General features: G+C 50.0%; 1 protein-coding gene across 1 annotated transcript in view; it reads left to right on the plus strand.

Annotated features, from left to right (window-relative positions):
* Nucleotides 1–6,281: 6,281 nt before the first annotated feature.
* Nucleotides 6,282–14,343, plus strand: part of SH3PXD2B (SH3 and PX domains 2B) — a 118,504-nt gene continuing 110,442 nt past the window's right edge. Inside the window, exon 1 of the mRNA XM_023218943.1 lies at nucleotides 6,282–6,521. Coding sequence (XP_023074711.1) covers nucleotides 6,447–6,521 — 75 coding nt within the window. The 5' untranslated portion in view covers nucleotides 6,282–6,446. The remainder of the gene's footprint in view (nucleotides 6,522–14,343) is intronic.

The raw sequence follows: 14,343 nt of genomic DNA on the forward strand, positions 1-14,343 counted from the left end.
AGGTGGAAAATTTACCTCCTTTTCTACTCTCTACACTCCACACCTCTATCAGGGGAAGTGCCAGTGCTCCCAGAACAGTGTGAAACAGGGAAATGGCGTGGAGAGGTCTGGGGAATGGGCAGGGGCAACAGCAAGCCCAGCCCTGGAGGTTCAATTAATGTCCCTGAAGACTTAGGTTAGAGTTCATGAGATGGAGAGAAGTTCATTCAGCCCATAGCATCTCTTTGGGGCCTCTCTTTGCTAATTCTGTGCCAAAGGGGGGAAATTTGAGACAAATAAGGCCATTCCAGCTCCTTGGGAGCTTGGAGTCTGGCAAAGGAGTTGGATATTAAAAAAACAATCACGGCTGGGCGCGGTGGCTCAAGCCTGTAATCCCAGCACTTTGGGAGGCCGAGACGGGCAGATCACGAGGTCAGGAGATGGAGACCATCCTAGCTAACACGGTGAGACCCCGTCTCTACTAAAAAATACAAAAAACTAGCCGGGCGAGGTGGCGGGCGCCTGTAGTCCCAGCTACTCGGGAGGCTGAGGCAGGAGAAAGGTGGGAACCCGGGAGGTGGAGCTTGCAGTGAGCTGAGATCCAGCCACTGCACTCCAGCCTGGGCGACAGAGCGAGACTCCGTCTCAAAATAAAAAGAAAACAATCACAGCCCTGAATGACAGCTGGGACAAAGCACAGTGGCAGCCGGGGGGAAGACAATTACCCATCTGGGAGTCAGGGCTTCCTAGAGGAAGTGATGTCAGTGACATTCAGTATGGACTTTGAAAGCTGAATGAGAGTTCACCAGCAGACAAGGTGGGGAAATGAGCGGCTTATACCAAGGCATGTGGGTGATGTTACCAGAAAGGGTCCCGATTAAGACCTCAAAGGAGGGTTCTTGGACCTCATGCAAGAAATAATTTGGGGCAAGTCCACAGAGTAAAGTGAAAGCAAGTTGATTAAGAAAGTAAAAGAATAAAGAATGGCTACTCCATAGGCACAGCAGTGGCATGGGATGCTCGAGTCTAAGTTTACCTATAGTTATTTCTTGATCATGTGCTAAACAAGGGGTAGATTATTCATAAGTTTTCCAGGAAAGGGACAGGGATTTCTGGAACTGAGGGTCCCTCCCCTTTTTAGACTATATAGAGTAACTTCTGGATGTTGCCATGGCATTTGTAAACTGTCATGGCGCTGGTGGGAATGTCTCTTAGCATGCTAATGGATTATAACTAACGCTTAATGAGTCGTGAGGACAACCAGAGATCTCTTTCTTCGCCATCTTGGTTTTGGTGGGTTCTGGCCGGCTTCTTGACCACATTCTGTTTCATCAGCAAGGTCTTTGTGACCTGTGTCTTGTTCTGACCTCCTATCTCATCCTGTGACTAAGAATGCCTTAACTTCCTGGGAATGCAGCCCAATAGGTCTCAGCCTTATTTTACCCAGTCCCTATTCAAGATGGAGTCGCTCTGGTTCACACGCCTCTGATAGTGGGAAAAAGCAGAATCTGTTTTCTTCTAGAGATGACAAGTTATGTCTACTTTTGGGACATGGAGAAAGGGAGGTGACTGGTGGGAGGTGAACCTGGACACACAGCCAGGGGCTATAAAGAGGCTCCAGATGAGAAAAGAGTGAATGTGGTGCAGGGCAGCCCTAGGATTAAAATCAGCTTTGGAATTTGGATGGATAAAGATATCCATAGAAATGGATAAAGACACAGGTTAAAGAGAGATGTTTAGCTGTCAGTTTGGCCCGCAGCAAAATAATAAAAAACACATGGGGCTTTCAACATATGATCTAATTTAGACGCCAGAACAAGCCTACAGGTCTTATCCCCATCTTCCAGATAAAAAAAGACTGGGGCACAGAGAGGTCAAGTGGCTTGCCCAAGATCACACACCTGGCAAGTGGCCGAGCAAGTGCTGTACACAGATTCCTAGCTGAACACAAAGCCTGGAGTCAGGCAGGCTCCAGACGTCTGCTCTGGACCAGCTTTGGGGCCTTAGACTCTTTCACTTCACTCAGATTCTGTTTCCCACTGGTAACTGAAAAGGATGGCATCCAACTTGCAGAGCTGTTACGATCATTCAGATCATGTATATAAAGCACCATATCCCAGGACCAGGCCCATCAGCAAACCTCAAGAAATATTACTGGGGTGATGACCCATTTTTGGGATTTGAATTCCAGGTAGGATTTCTCCTCCATTCGAGTTCTCCCTTAGGTTTGGGCTCCCCGATGAACCTGAATTTGCAGAAGTGTTTTGTGTTTGTGACAAGGAACTAGTCCAGTTCCGGTGAATTGTAGTGACCATCTGGGTTGAGATTTTTATCAGCAGATAATCTTCAGTTCTCCCAAGCAGAGCCTAAATAGATCTTTCCAGTCTGAACAGCCAGCCTAAACTGCATCACCAGCCCACAATTCAGTTCTCCAAAAACTATGGTGGCCACTCAGAAAAGCCCAAGTTGTCTAGGAGATAAATGGGTGATACAGAAAGGCAAGAAGAAAAAAACCAATAATGCAATTTTAAAATGCATAAAGGACTTGAATAGACACTTCTCCAAAGAAGATAAACAAATGGCCAACAAGCATATGAAAAGATGCTGAACATCACTCATCATTAGAGAAATGCAAATCGAAACCACAATGAGATTCCATTTCACATCCATTAGAATGGTTATTATCAAAAACAAATGAACGAATAAAGAAATAAAAACAGGCCAGACACAGTGGCTCATGCCTGTAATCCTAGCACTTTGGGAGGCCAGTGCAGGAACATCACTTGAAGCCAGGAGTCCAAAACCAGCCTGGTCAACATAGTGAGATTCTGTCTCTACAAAAGGAAACTTTTAAAATTAGCCAGATGTGGTGGCAGATGCCTATAGTCCCAGCCACCAAGGAGGAGGCTGAGGCAGAGGATCCCTTGAGCCCAGGAGATCGAGGCTACAGTGAGCCATGATCAAATCACTGCACTCCAGCCTGGGTGACAGAATGAGATCCTGTCTCTTAAAAAACAAAACAAGGTTAGGGGCGGTGGCTCATGCCTGTAATTCCAGCACTTTGGGAGGCTGAGGCGGGTGGATCACTTGAGGTCAGGAGTTCAAGACCAGCCTGGCTAACACGGTGAAGCCCCATCTCTACTAAAAATACAAAAATTAGCCAAGCATGGTGGGCACCTATAGTCCCAGCTACTTGGGAGGCTGAAACAGGAGAACTGCTTGAACCCGGGAAGCAGGGGTTGCAGTGAGCTGAGATTGTGTCACTGCACTCCAGCCCGGGAGACAGAGCAAGACTCTGTCTCAAACAAAACAAACAAACAAACAAAACAGATAATAACAAGTGTTGGCAAGGATGTAGAGAAATTGGAACCTTTGTGCATTGCTGAGGGAATGCAAAATGCCACAGCCCCTGTGGAAGACAGTTTAGGGGTTCCTCAAAAAAAAATTAAAAATAGAATTACCATATGATCCAACAATTCCATTTCTAGGTATATGCACAAAATAATTGACACCAGGGACTTGAACAGATATTCTTATACCAATGTTCATTGGTATAAATAAACAGCAGCATTATTCAGACTAGCCAAAAGATGAAAACAACCCAAGTGACTGTTGACAGATGAATGGATAAAGCAAAAGCGCTATATATATGTAATGGAATATTATTCAGCCATAAAAAAGAAGGAAATTCTGACACATGCTACAACATGGATGAGCCTTGAGGACATTATGCCAAGTGAAATAAGCCAGACACAAAAAGACAAACACTGTGTGATTCCACTCACATGAAGTACCTAGCGTAGTCAAACTCATAGAGATGGAAAGTAGCATGAAGGTTGCCAAGGCCTGGAGGAGGTTGAGGGGGGCAGGGGGAGACCTGGTGTTTAATAGGGACAGAGCTCCAGTTTAGGAAAACAAGCAAGTTCTGGAGAGGGATGGTGGTGATGGTTGCACAACAATATGCGTGTACTTAATGCCACTCAACTGTATGCTTTAAAAATGGTTGAAATGTTAAATTTTATGTTATGTATTTTTTACTACAATAAAAAAGTAAGACAAAGAAAAGATACGGAAAGATGCAGGGATAGCATCTTCTGCTGCAGGTGGTTGTGGGGGGATCTTTGTCTTCCCCAGGCCAGGCCTGCCACGACAGAAGAGATGGACACACCCAGGAGAACCCACCTCTGCCATTCATGGTGTGGCTGGTGGCAGGTCTCTATGCCTCTCCGGAAAAACCCAGGAAGCTGGCTGATTCAGAGATGGCCTCTAGCTTATGCCTTATTAGGAAGGCTTCGCTCCTAATAAGGCAATGGACGATGTAGCAGGGACAGAAAAGCAGACCTTCGCTTCTTTGGAAGTGAGGCCTTAAGACCCTCTGACTTAGGAAATGTACTTCAGAAGAATGTGCCTTACATGAATTATATCAGTGAGGGTCCTGGCACGGAACAGATGCCACCCTCAAGCTGGGTCCATGAAGACAGTTTAGTAAAGGGTCAATGTATTCAGGTGTGGGTGGGGCTAAGGGAGCACCAAGGATGGCATAGTACCCAGGGCTTACAGCAGCAAGACTGTCACCATCCTGAGCAGAGAAGTGGCTTCAGGAACCCTGAGAGAGACCACGTGAGAAAGGGCACCTTTGGTAAAACAATCGTGGAGGAGAGGCTTGGGGATTAAATACCCAGACCTCCCTCTCTCCTCTTGCCCTCAATCTCCTGCCAGGCCCTCCCACTGGCCAAGCCAAACAGGAAGACCAGGACAGAGAGCTGTCAGTGAAATCCACACAGGCCAGCCTCTGGGGCCGGAGCAGGATGGTAAAGTCTGGCAAGGAAGTCAGAGGAGCAAATGGAGGGGCGGATCCAAAGTGAATCAGCCCGAATCATCCACGTGGCCTGGCCAGGGTGGCTGAGAGCCGTCCTCCCCTGGATAAGCCCACCCTCTTCCAAAGGCTGATCCCAGACCGGGGTGGGAAGGAGCTCTGTCGTGGCATGGAAGAGAGTCGTACAGTTGGTTGAAAAGAGCCCCCACTTACTGGCTGTGAAAATACTGGCCAGGGGCCTAAACCTCCCATCCACGCATTATATATTCATTTATCCATTCATTCAGCCAACAACTCCTGAAAGTGACTCAGTGCCCAGCCAGTGCTAGGAGGCACTAGATGAAGAAACGAGGAGCTACCCTAGCCACAGTCGCTTCAACGTGTGAGATCCATCTAGAGCCAGGCAGTGAGGGGCTCCATCCACCAGCTCCCTGACTCTGGACCTTCACTGCCGGGACCCTCACGGATATAATTCCTGTAAGGCACATTCTTTTGAAATACAGTTCCCAAGTCAGACGGTCCTAAGGCCTCATTGGAAATGTCCAAATGTCTGGAGGCTGCCCTCTGCCGTGTCCTCTGTACAAATACCTTTTCCTCCTAGAGTCTGCCTGAGGATGCAAAGACAGCATTTCGGAAAAGGAGGGGCCATGGGGCCCGGCGAGCAGTAAGTGTTCTGCAACTGGCAATCGATGGTCTTGCTAACAAGCACCCAGGTGCCCCTCACACATAGTCACCACCCTTTTATCCCCTTTTGTTGCTTGCATCACAATTGCATTGCATGTATGTGCATTCATTGCAGTTTTTCTCTCCCTCACTCCCCATGTCCCAGACTGAGACTGGGGGAACCTGGTCACCGGCCTCTTGCTCCTCCTGAATCACCAGGGCTTGGAGTGGGTTTAGGAATGCCAGCACTCATACCATGGACTGCACTGCAGAATGGCTTCACATGCACTTAATCCTGGGTGCAGCACTGGCTGGCAGGCAGTACTACTGACACATGCTACAACATGGATGAGCCTTGAGGACATCATGCCGAGTGAAACAAGCCAGACACAAAAAGACAAACACAATGTTTGTACTACTAGGCTCATATTATAGGTGAAGAGACCCAGCCCAGAGAGGTTAACCAACTTGCCGAGGGCAGAGTGGAAAAGCGGCAAAGCCGGGATTCGAACCCGAGAGTCCGGCTCTCCAATCTGGCGGTGGACCGCGGCTGCTGGAGCGAGAGTGCGGGAATGAATCCACACGTCAATCAGTGAACGGGCGGCGGGGGCAGGCCAGTCCCCTCCCCAGGCGCGGCGGCTCAGCACCTGGACAAAGGCAGGGCGGGGGCCGGACGTGGCCGGCGGGGTCCGCGCGCGGGGGGCGGGGGTCGGGGCCGGGCCCTTTAAGGGGGGCGGGCCGGCAGCGCTGGGGGGCGGTGCGGGGGGCGGTGCGGGGGGCGGGCCGGGGGCGGGCGGTGGCGGCCGGGCCCGGCTGAAGTGCGCGCCGAGCAAAGGGCGGCGACGGTGGCGGCGGCGGCTCGTGCTCGGCCCCTGCTGCGATCGCGTTCGGCTCCAGGTTCCCGGCCCGCGGCGGCGCGCCCCCCGTGCTCCCCGCACCCCGCGTCCCCAGCACCCGCGCTCGGCCCGCTGCGGGCAGAGGGGCGGCCATGCCGCCGCGGCGCAGCATCGTGGAGGTGAAGGTGCTGGACGTGCAGAAGCGGCGGGTGCCCAACAAGCATTATGTGAGTGCGGTGCGGCCTCCACGCCCCCTTGAGCCCGCACCCCATCGGGGGCGACCGAGGGCCCCCGGCTTGGAAAACTTCTGCCTCCGGCGCTTCCCGTCCCCTCCTCCCCTGCTCTCCCCTCGGCCCTGCCGCGGCGCTGCCCGGGTCCCTCCCGACTCCTCCTCCCTCCCTCCCCCTCTCCCCCTCCTCCCCTCCCCGCTTTTGCCCCGTTCTCCCCCTCCATCCCTTCCTCCCGCCTCGCCCCTCTACTCGCCTCCCTGTGGCTCCTCTACCCCTTTCTGTCTCCTCCATGTCCCCCCCACCCGTCCTGCTCATCTGTGGAGAAGTCTGGCCCCAGCCGGTGAGGGGGCAGAGACGGAAAGCGGGAGAGAGATAAGCTCCTGTTCTCAGGCCGCCCGCCCTGCCCCTCCTTGTGCAGAGGCGCGCAGACCCGTAGTCCCCAGCCACAGGTAGCCCCTCTAGGGATGGCCGAGTTTGACTCCGTTCTTTGGCAAGAGCCGGCCTGGGCAATGGAGGAGATCTCTGGGAATGGATCATTTGAGTGGCTGCACCTTGAAAGGGTTAAAAACATCCACTGCCCCCTCTCTCCAGTAACTTCTGTCTTAAAATGTACGAAAGTTTTCTCCTGGCATCTCCCTCTAGAACATGGGAATCTTGTTTGGAGCTGGCAAGGACTTGAGAAAATGGGACAGTAGCGTCGTTTTGCAGATAGGAAGGCTGAGGCTCAGAGGTTGCAGGTCCTGGAACATAGAGCTGCATTCGGGCTTCCCTCCCTCTAGCAGGGGTGCCTGGGCTGACGGTGACCTGCAGGTGGAAAGTGGCTTCCGCAGCAACCTAGGGGACACGTCTGCAGATTCAGGAGGCCCTGGGACCGCTTCGCAGCTTCTAGGTGGAGATAAAGGGAATGTGGGGTGATGGGCCCACATGAGGCCTTGGGGAGGGCCTCATTACGGCAGGGAAGGGGGCTATAGTGTCTCTGGCGGTGAGAAGTGGGCAGTGGCGGAGCCTGGCTACAGAGAAGTTAACCAGGAAGGGAAAAAGAGTAAGAGGGAGGGAAAAAATCCTAACAAAGAAGTATAGAACAATGAATAGAAAAGGGCGTTGGCTGGCTAAATAAAGCTCCTTGGCCTCCCTGGAAGTCGTCTTCAGTTCTTTTTTTTTTTTTTTTTTTGTAAGAACTAATTCTTACAAAGTAGATCTACGTGCCTTCCATGAATAGCCTATGAAATTCTGAAAGGAGATAGCCGGGAACCCACTCGGCGCTCTCCACAAGAAGGGGTGTGCTGTGTGAGTCTGTATTGTTATTGGCTGGGCAGCCAGTTATTGAGCCCTTAGCCAGGCGGTGGGAAGCTATTTCCTGGACCTGTGGCATCTTTATATAGAGTGAAGTTTCCCTTGATTCCAGAGCTGAGCTAAATTGTCTTTTTTTTTCTTCCTTTTTTTATTTTTTGTTAACTATTTTCAAATGCTGCCAAATCTTAGTTTCTTGTTTGAGCCTGTTAGCATGTAACTGAGTTTGCCTCTTTGGCATGAAGACAGTTTTCACCAACATGGCAACTGGAGGAAGTCTGGAATTCTCCATGCCACCTCCCACCAGGTCTGTGAGCTGGCAAAACGAGAATAGATACCGCCACCGAGGCCTGGCCATCATTGTCCACGCGCCCTCTTCTGGCCTCTCCTATCACACCCATATCAGGCAGAGGGCCTTAAGCCCATTTGACAGATGAGGAAACCAGGGCTCAGCAAGGTGAGGTCCCACGCCTAAGGTCACAGTCAAGAGCCAAGCAGGGATGTAGATCCAGGCCCACCGGACCCCAAAAGGACCACACCACTTCCCAGATCCGGTACCCCCATAGTTTCTCTGAGCAAAGTCCTCTGAAAAACTGGGAAATCTCTCACATCATTAGTGAAAACCTGGAAGCTTTTCATTCTCCGCTCTGTCAGCTCCATCCTTGCCAGTTTTTTGAAGGTTTTGCACTTTGAGAACCATCTTTTGAAACGTTCAGCCACTTTTTGGGGGCTCCCTGAGACAAGTTTCTATGTTAAAACATAGATTGGGGTTCAGATCTTGGCCTCCCAGCTTGCAGCTGTGTCTCCTCAGCCTCAGTTTTTTCATCTGTGTAATGGGGAGATAGTGGTGTCCATTTCCTGGGGGAAGCAGCCATATGACAGGCAGGGGTGGAGTGCCCTAAAGGTTAGCTCCCTGCCTGCCTATCCCGAGGAATCTTGTCACTGATTGGGAACATGCCAAAGTCACATGGTAGGGGGGATTCATCAAGAACTTGTTTTTCTGCATGTGGATTTAGTCACTCATGTGATTCAAGGGGCCCTCTCCCTTCTAGCCCAGCCTTCTGGGTTTATCAGATGAGGAGGGGCAATGGGCTGAACTGAAGCCTGAGTCATCCACAGGAACAGAGAACATTTACTGCCCTGATGGCAGGGGGCCGAACCCATTAGAAACAGATCCCTGTGGTGGGTGACCACTGCTGTTCCCATGCTCCACCCCAACCCCTCACACAGTCTGGAAAGAGCAGGCATGAAGGCACCTATTGGAGGGCCTGGACTTTGACTCCCATTTGGTATCCCTCTTTCTGAAGCCACCCTGGAGAGACAGCATCAGCTGGGGAGTTAAACTGTTCTGCTGTGTGACCTCGGACTGGTTGGTTTGCCTCTCTGAGCTCTAGCTTCTGTGTAAATACTGCTACATCCCTCAAGGGCAGAGTTTCTCAACCTCAACAGTTTTGACATTTGGGGCTGGATCATGCTTTGTTATAGGGCTGTCCTGTGGATTGTAGGATGTTTAGCAGTATCCCTGGCTTCTACCCAATGAGTCATCCCCCTTCCCAATTGTGATACCCAGAAGGCCTCCAGGCATTGATTGCTACATGTCCTCCTGGGGGCAGCACCACACACATCCCGCCCCAGCCACTGTACCATAGAATACAAAGTCAGTTTTTGAGAGTCCTCTTCACTACACCGCCTCATTTCCCACTACCCGTCTCCCCATTTGCAGCCATCTCGGCCACCACCTGCTCATCACTCACTTGCCTGTGAGGAACAGGGTCACAGGTGCTATAGATGTCATTGGAGAACTGCACCCGGAGTTCAGGGCTGCCCAGCAGGGCCGGGCCACCTGCTCCCTCTGAAATGGTGGTGCCTTCTCCATGATCGGAGTGGCATCCTCTCCAGCCCCAGCCTCAGTCACCCGCAGGCAGAGACATCATCCATGGGCCCGGGGCAGAGCCACAAGCCAGGTCTGGAGAATGCAGGGCCAGAAGCTCTGGGTGCCTCTGAGATCCTGAGAGGTTGATGACCATGATCCATGATATTGTTTGTAGAGGGTTTCCCTGGAGCCACCGCCCTCTGTTGGAAGCAGGGAGATGAAGATTTGGGAAGCTGCTGCCTTTCTCTGCCAGCATTTTTCCTGCACTAGAGCCCGAGGGCTTGGGGATGAACGGAGAGGGGCTTTTGAGGGTGACATCCTGGGAGACCCTCCCTAGCTAGCTTGTCTTCAGCTTGAGGGGAGGAAGAAGAGCTCCAGGTAGGATTTGTGAGTTTTATTGGATCTCCCCATTTCCCGCACTGGAGAGGGATGTACAGAAGCATTAGTGTCTCCACAGCAGGGGCCTGGAGATGCTGGCCTGCTCTGTCTTAAGATCTTTAAATGTTAAGAGGAGCAGGATGGTCGGAGTATTTATGGCAGTGAATAACAGTGGTCAAAGTGTCCTCAGTAACCTGAGCAGGGCACTGGGTCCCTTTTACATAGGTACATTTTCGATATAGTAATATAATATTCTGTACATATATAGATACATAGAATAAAATAGCTATCTATATCTATATATCTTCCAAGTCGTCACATCTCTATATTTTACCATATTTGTTTCAAAACTTTTTTATTTTTATTTTTAAGAAATAAAGCATCGCAGATGCAAAGCCCCCTCTACGCCCTCCCGGATGCTGCACCCCCCCGTAAAACCACTATCCTGCATTTGATGTTGATCATTCCCTTGTACAAAATAGACTAATAGATAGGATATTTTCTTTAACAGCTCTCTTGAGGTATAATTTACATACCATAAAATTCACCCATTGTAAGTGTGCAGTTCACTTATTTTTAAAGTAAATTTGCAGAGCTATGCAACCATCACCACAATCCAGTATTATAACATTTCCATCATCCCCAGAAAGATCCCCCACGCCTATTTGCCATCAATCCCCTTCCCACCCCAGCCCATGGACCTTTTAATGTTTTTTCCTTTTTAACATTCCTTAAAATCTTGTATCGTCGTCAATATTTTAAAACTATAAATAAGCATCATACTTTTGAGATCTGTGTCGATCCAGGTAGCTCCAGTTCATTTTAACTGTCGTTTACTATGGCATTGATGAATATGCCGCTGGTTTTTCAAGCTCGCCCTGGGAAATGTTAGGATGTTTCCGGCAGTTGACTTTCTTGCAGCTGCCTCCATGCACAGGGACCCAAAGTAGAATTGCTGCGTCTTGGGGTTTGTGCGTTTTCAACTTTGCATTTACATCCCTTTGCTCTCTGTTCTTGCTAACACTCCGTTATCATCAGACTTTTCAGTCTTTGCCAATCCAATAGGTGCAAAAGTGGTGCTTGTTCACACCAGCGAGGTTGAACAGCTTTTCATACCTTTATCAGCTATTTGCGTTTCCTCTTCTGTGAATTACCAGTTTTTATCCTTTGCCTCTTTTTTAATATATTGGGTTATTTGTCTTTTATTGATTGGTGGGATTTATTTACACATTTGGGGTACTGATCCTTCAGGTAATTACGTTAGTTTTTTGTTTTCCCCTTGAGGAGTCTGCAGATTCAGAGAGGTGGAGGCGTGTGCCTGAGGTCACACAGCAAGCAGTGGCTGCGTGGGAATTGGGCTAGATGCCCTTGTGTCTGGGAGAGACACAGGGGGACCCTGTGATCCCACCACGGAGCTGACTGACCTTGGATGGGTCACTTAGGCTTCTGGGCCCCAGTTTCCCCTTATATGAGATACTGGGGCCATCCCAGGCCCTTCTCCGATCTCACCATTGATTCAGCCCCGACTGAAGAAGTGCAAGCCACTGCCAGCCCTTAGTCATTCTCACTCCGGGAAGCTCTGGGTAGCTTGTGCCCCTGGAGTGATGGCTCTGCAGGCTCTGTGCTGGCAGCCCTGAAACCTCTCTCCTTGATTTGCCAGGCTCCGGAAGCCTGGGGGTCACTGTGCTGAGCAGCTGAGTTTGGAAGAGTAGATCAGGCCCTTAGTAGGCATTGCTGGCATTCTCAGTCCCTTAAGGGGCCTCCCGCAGGTGAGCCCAATGGTCTAGAACAAACCGTGGATCTGCTGCCCAAATTAGCTGCATTCTCTTCTCCAGCCCCCAGTTTCCTCCCTCTCCTCCTATCCCTGGCACCCGTTTTGTGGGAACACACAGGGCAGGGCAGCAAAGTTGAGTAGAAAGAACTCGGGTGTTAGAGATAAACATCTGGGTTCAAGTTGTGCATGGCCTTGGACAACTGGCTGAATGCCCCCGTTAGTTTTTACATTTGTAAAATAGGGGCATTGACTTCCTTCTGAGACGATTGTGCAGGCTTTTGGTGATGTATGCACGGAATCTGTACTCCAGCCCTGCTGCTAGGAAGCATAAAACTGCTAGCACATGTCTTTCCAACCCACCGTTACCTTCATGATGAAAAGACCTGGCTTTGAATTCTCTTCAAGCGCTCCTGAGCGGGGTTACCTTGCCCTACATGAGGATCTGTGAAATGGGAATAGTCATGGTGCCTAGCTCGCAATGCTGAGCCTCATGGGTGTAAAAGGTACTCAATAAATCACTTGAACCTGGGAGGCGGAGGTTGCAGTGAACCGAGATGGCGCCACTTCACTCCAGCCTGGGTGACAAAGGGAGACTCTGTCGGCAAAAATAAAATAAAGGTACTCAATAAATGGTAGTCACGAAAAGTGCTATTGATGATAATAATAGTCATGATCTAAATTTCTGCACCACTTTCCTGCCTACTGCCCGGAAGACATACTACGCGGTTTTCATGGTCTTTTCATTCAAGAGGCATTTTGAGGAGTGCCTGCCCCAGGCTGGGCCCGTGCTGCTGCTGAGATAGGCCCCCGGGAGCAAGGCAGAGCCATTCCTACCTACTGCATAGGGGAGTTCTTGTCCTCTATTTTGTCTGTGTCACAAGAGGTAGGGCCCTCTTTAGGCCCCTTGCGTAGGTTTTTCTTTAATGACTATTGCTTTCTTTTGATTGGGAAAATGTAGGTGCTTGTCACACAGGCAAGCTATGTATGCCAAGTGAGTGGCAAGCAAAGGGCATTTCTGTGCTGATGCTGTCTTTCTGGGATGCTCTGCTAGGGACCTGATCAACCATGCTCCCCCATGCCATCCCCCACCCCATAGGTGCAATGCACCAGCCCCTCAGCTCACCTCACTGGTCATCCTCAATGGGAGAAGCCCCAGCCTGCTCTGGTGCACTCTGTGCTGCTGCAGCTGTCTCAGGGTCAAAAGAGATGGAGCAGTCATATCTTCAAATTATTTAAATGTCACTTTAGTTCAGACTTTGAATCAGTGCCATTCTGTGCCTCTAGTGGGCTGAGAAGTACATCAGACAGCTTGGGTTCAAATCCCTGCTCTGCCACCTACCAACTGTGTGACCTCAGATAAGCCTCTGTGCCTCAGTTTCCTCCTCTATAAAATGGGGATAAAAACAGTTCCAATTTCATAGGGCTAATGTGAGAATTAAAGGGGCCTAGCATCTAACTGAGGTTTGACAACGGTAAACTATATTAGGAGTTTACAAACCTAGGGTCATTTATGATCATAAAAGGCTGGTAACCACTTAAAAGTGCATGAGTAAAGAACAAGATAAAACGTGCTATATCCATGAGCTAGAACACCATCAAGATGGTAAAACTGTGTTCCATCTTCTATCACAAGAATATTAAATAGCTAAAGCTGGTTTGCAAAATAGCATGCTCAGGCTGATTTTCACCTGATTACAAACGAAGGATGAAAATAGGAGTCTGTGTAAGCTCAGAAATACAGCTGATAAAATATCATTCCTTTTTTTTTTCTGCTTGTCTGTGCTTTTCTGTTTTCCAAATGTTCTGCAATGAACACATATTCTTGTTTTTAGTAAAAATAAAAAAACAGCAAATGCTCATTTTTAAAAAGAAGCTGTGCCAAGCTGGGGCAGCTCCAGCCAGATCCCCACATCCTGTTGCCCCATCCCATCCCAAAGGGTTCTCCTGTCCTCCTGAGGCAGGCACCAGCCTCAGAGGCTCTTTCCCACTCCTGTCGCAGAGGGAGGTCTCTGGATGTGGCTTTCCAGTCCATGAGCTAGAGAAACAGAAAGCGATGAGTTTAAAATACCACGAGGGAAGGCCTGGGCAGATGCTTTCCTAGTTAAAATGCTCCTTGCTCAGCAATTCCAGGCCCTTCCCCATCGTGCTTGCAGCCAAATAGGGCTAGGAAGAATTGTAGGCTCAAGTTCTGCAGATCCGGCATGGTCTGTACCCTAAGGTCACAGGGCACCAGAAACGTCATCCAGGTTACAGGTGTGCCCTGCAACCCACTTCCCTGGGTGTTTCATGCATCCTCTTGCCTCCCACCGGAGGTGCAGGCGAGTCAGCAAGCAGCCCAGTTATCTCACTGCCAAACAAGGAAAGCTAGAGGGACCATGCCATTCCTGCCGTGACACTCACGTCCTGCTTACAAATTGTGCATCCTTTTTTCCTCGGAGAAAGAGCTGTGGTAGAGGGAACGTCAGGAGAGCAGCCTTGCTTTGCATGACTCAGTTTTCCCCTTT

Source organism: Piliocolobus tephrosceles, chromosome 4 (genome assembly GCF_002776525.5).
Source record: "Piliocolobus tephrosceles isolate RC106 chromosome 4, ASM277652v3, whole genome shotgun sequence".
Classification (NCBI taxonomy): domain Eukaryota; kingdom Metazoa; phylum Chordata; class Mammalia; order Primates; family Cercopithecidae; genus Piliocolobus; species Piliocolobus tephrosceles.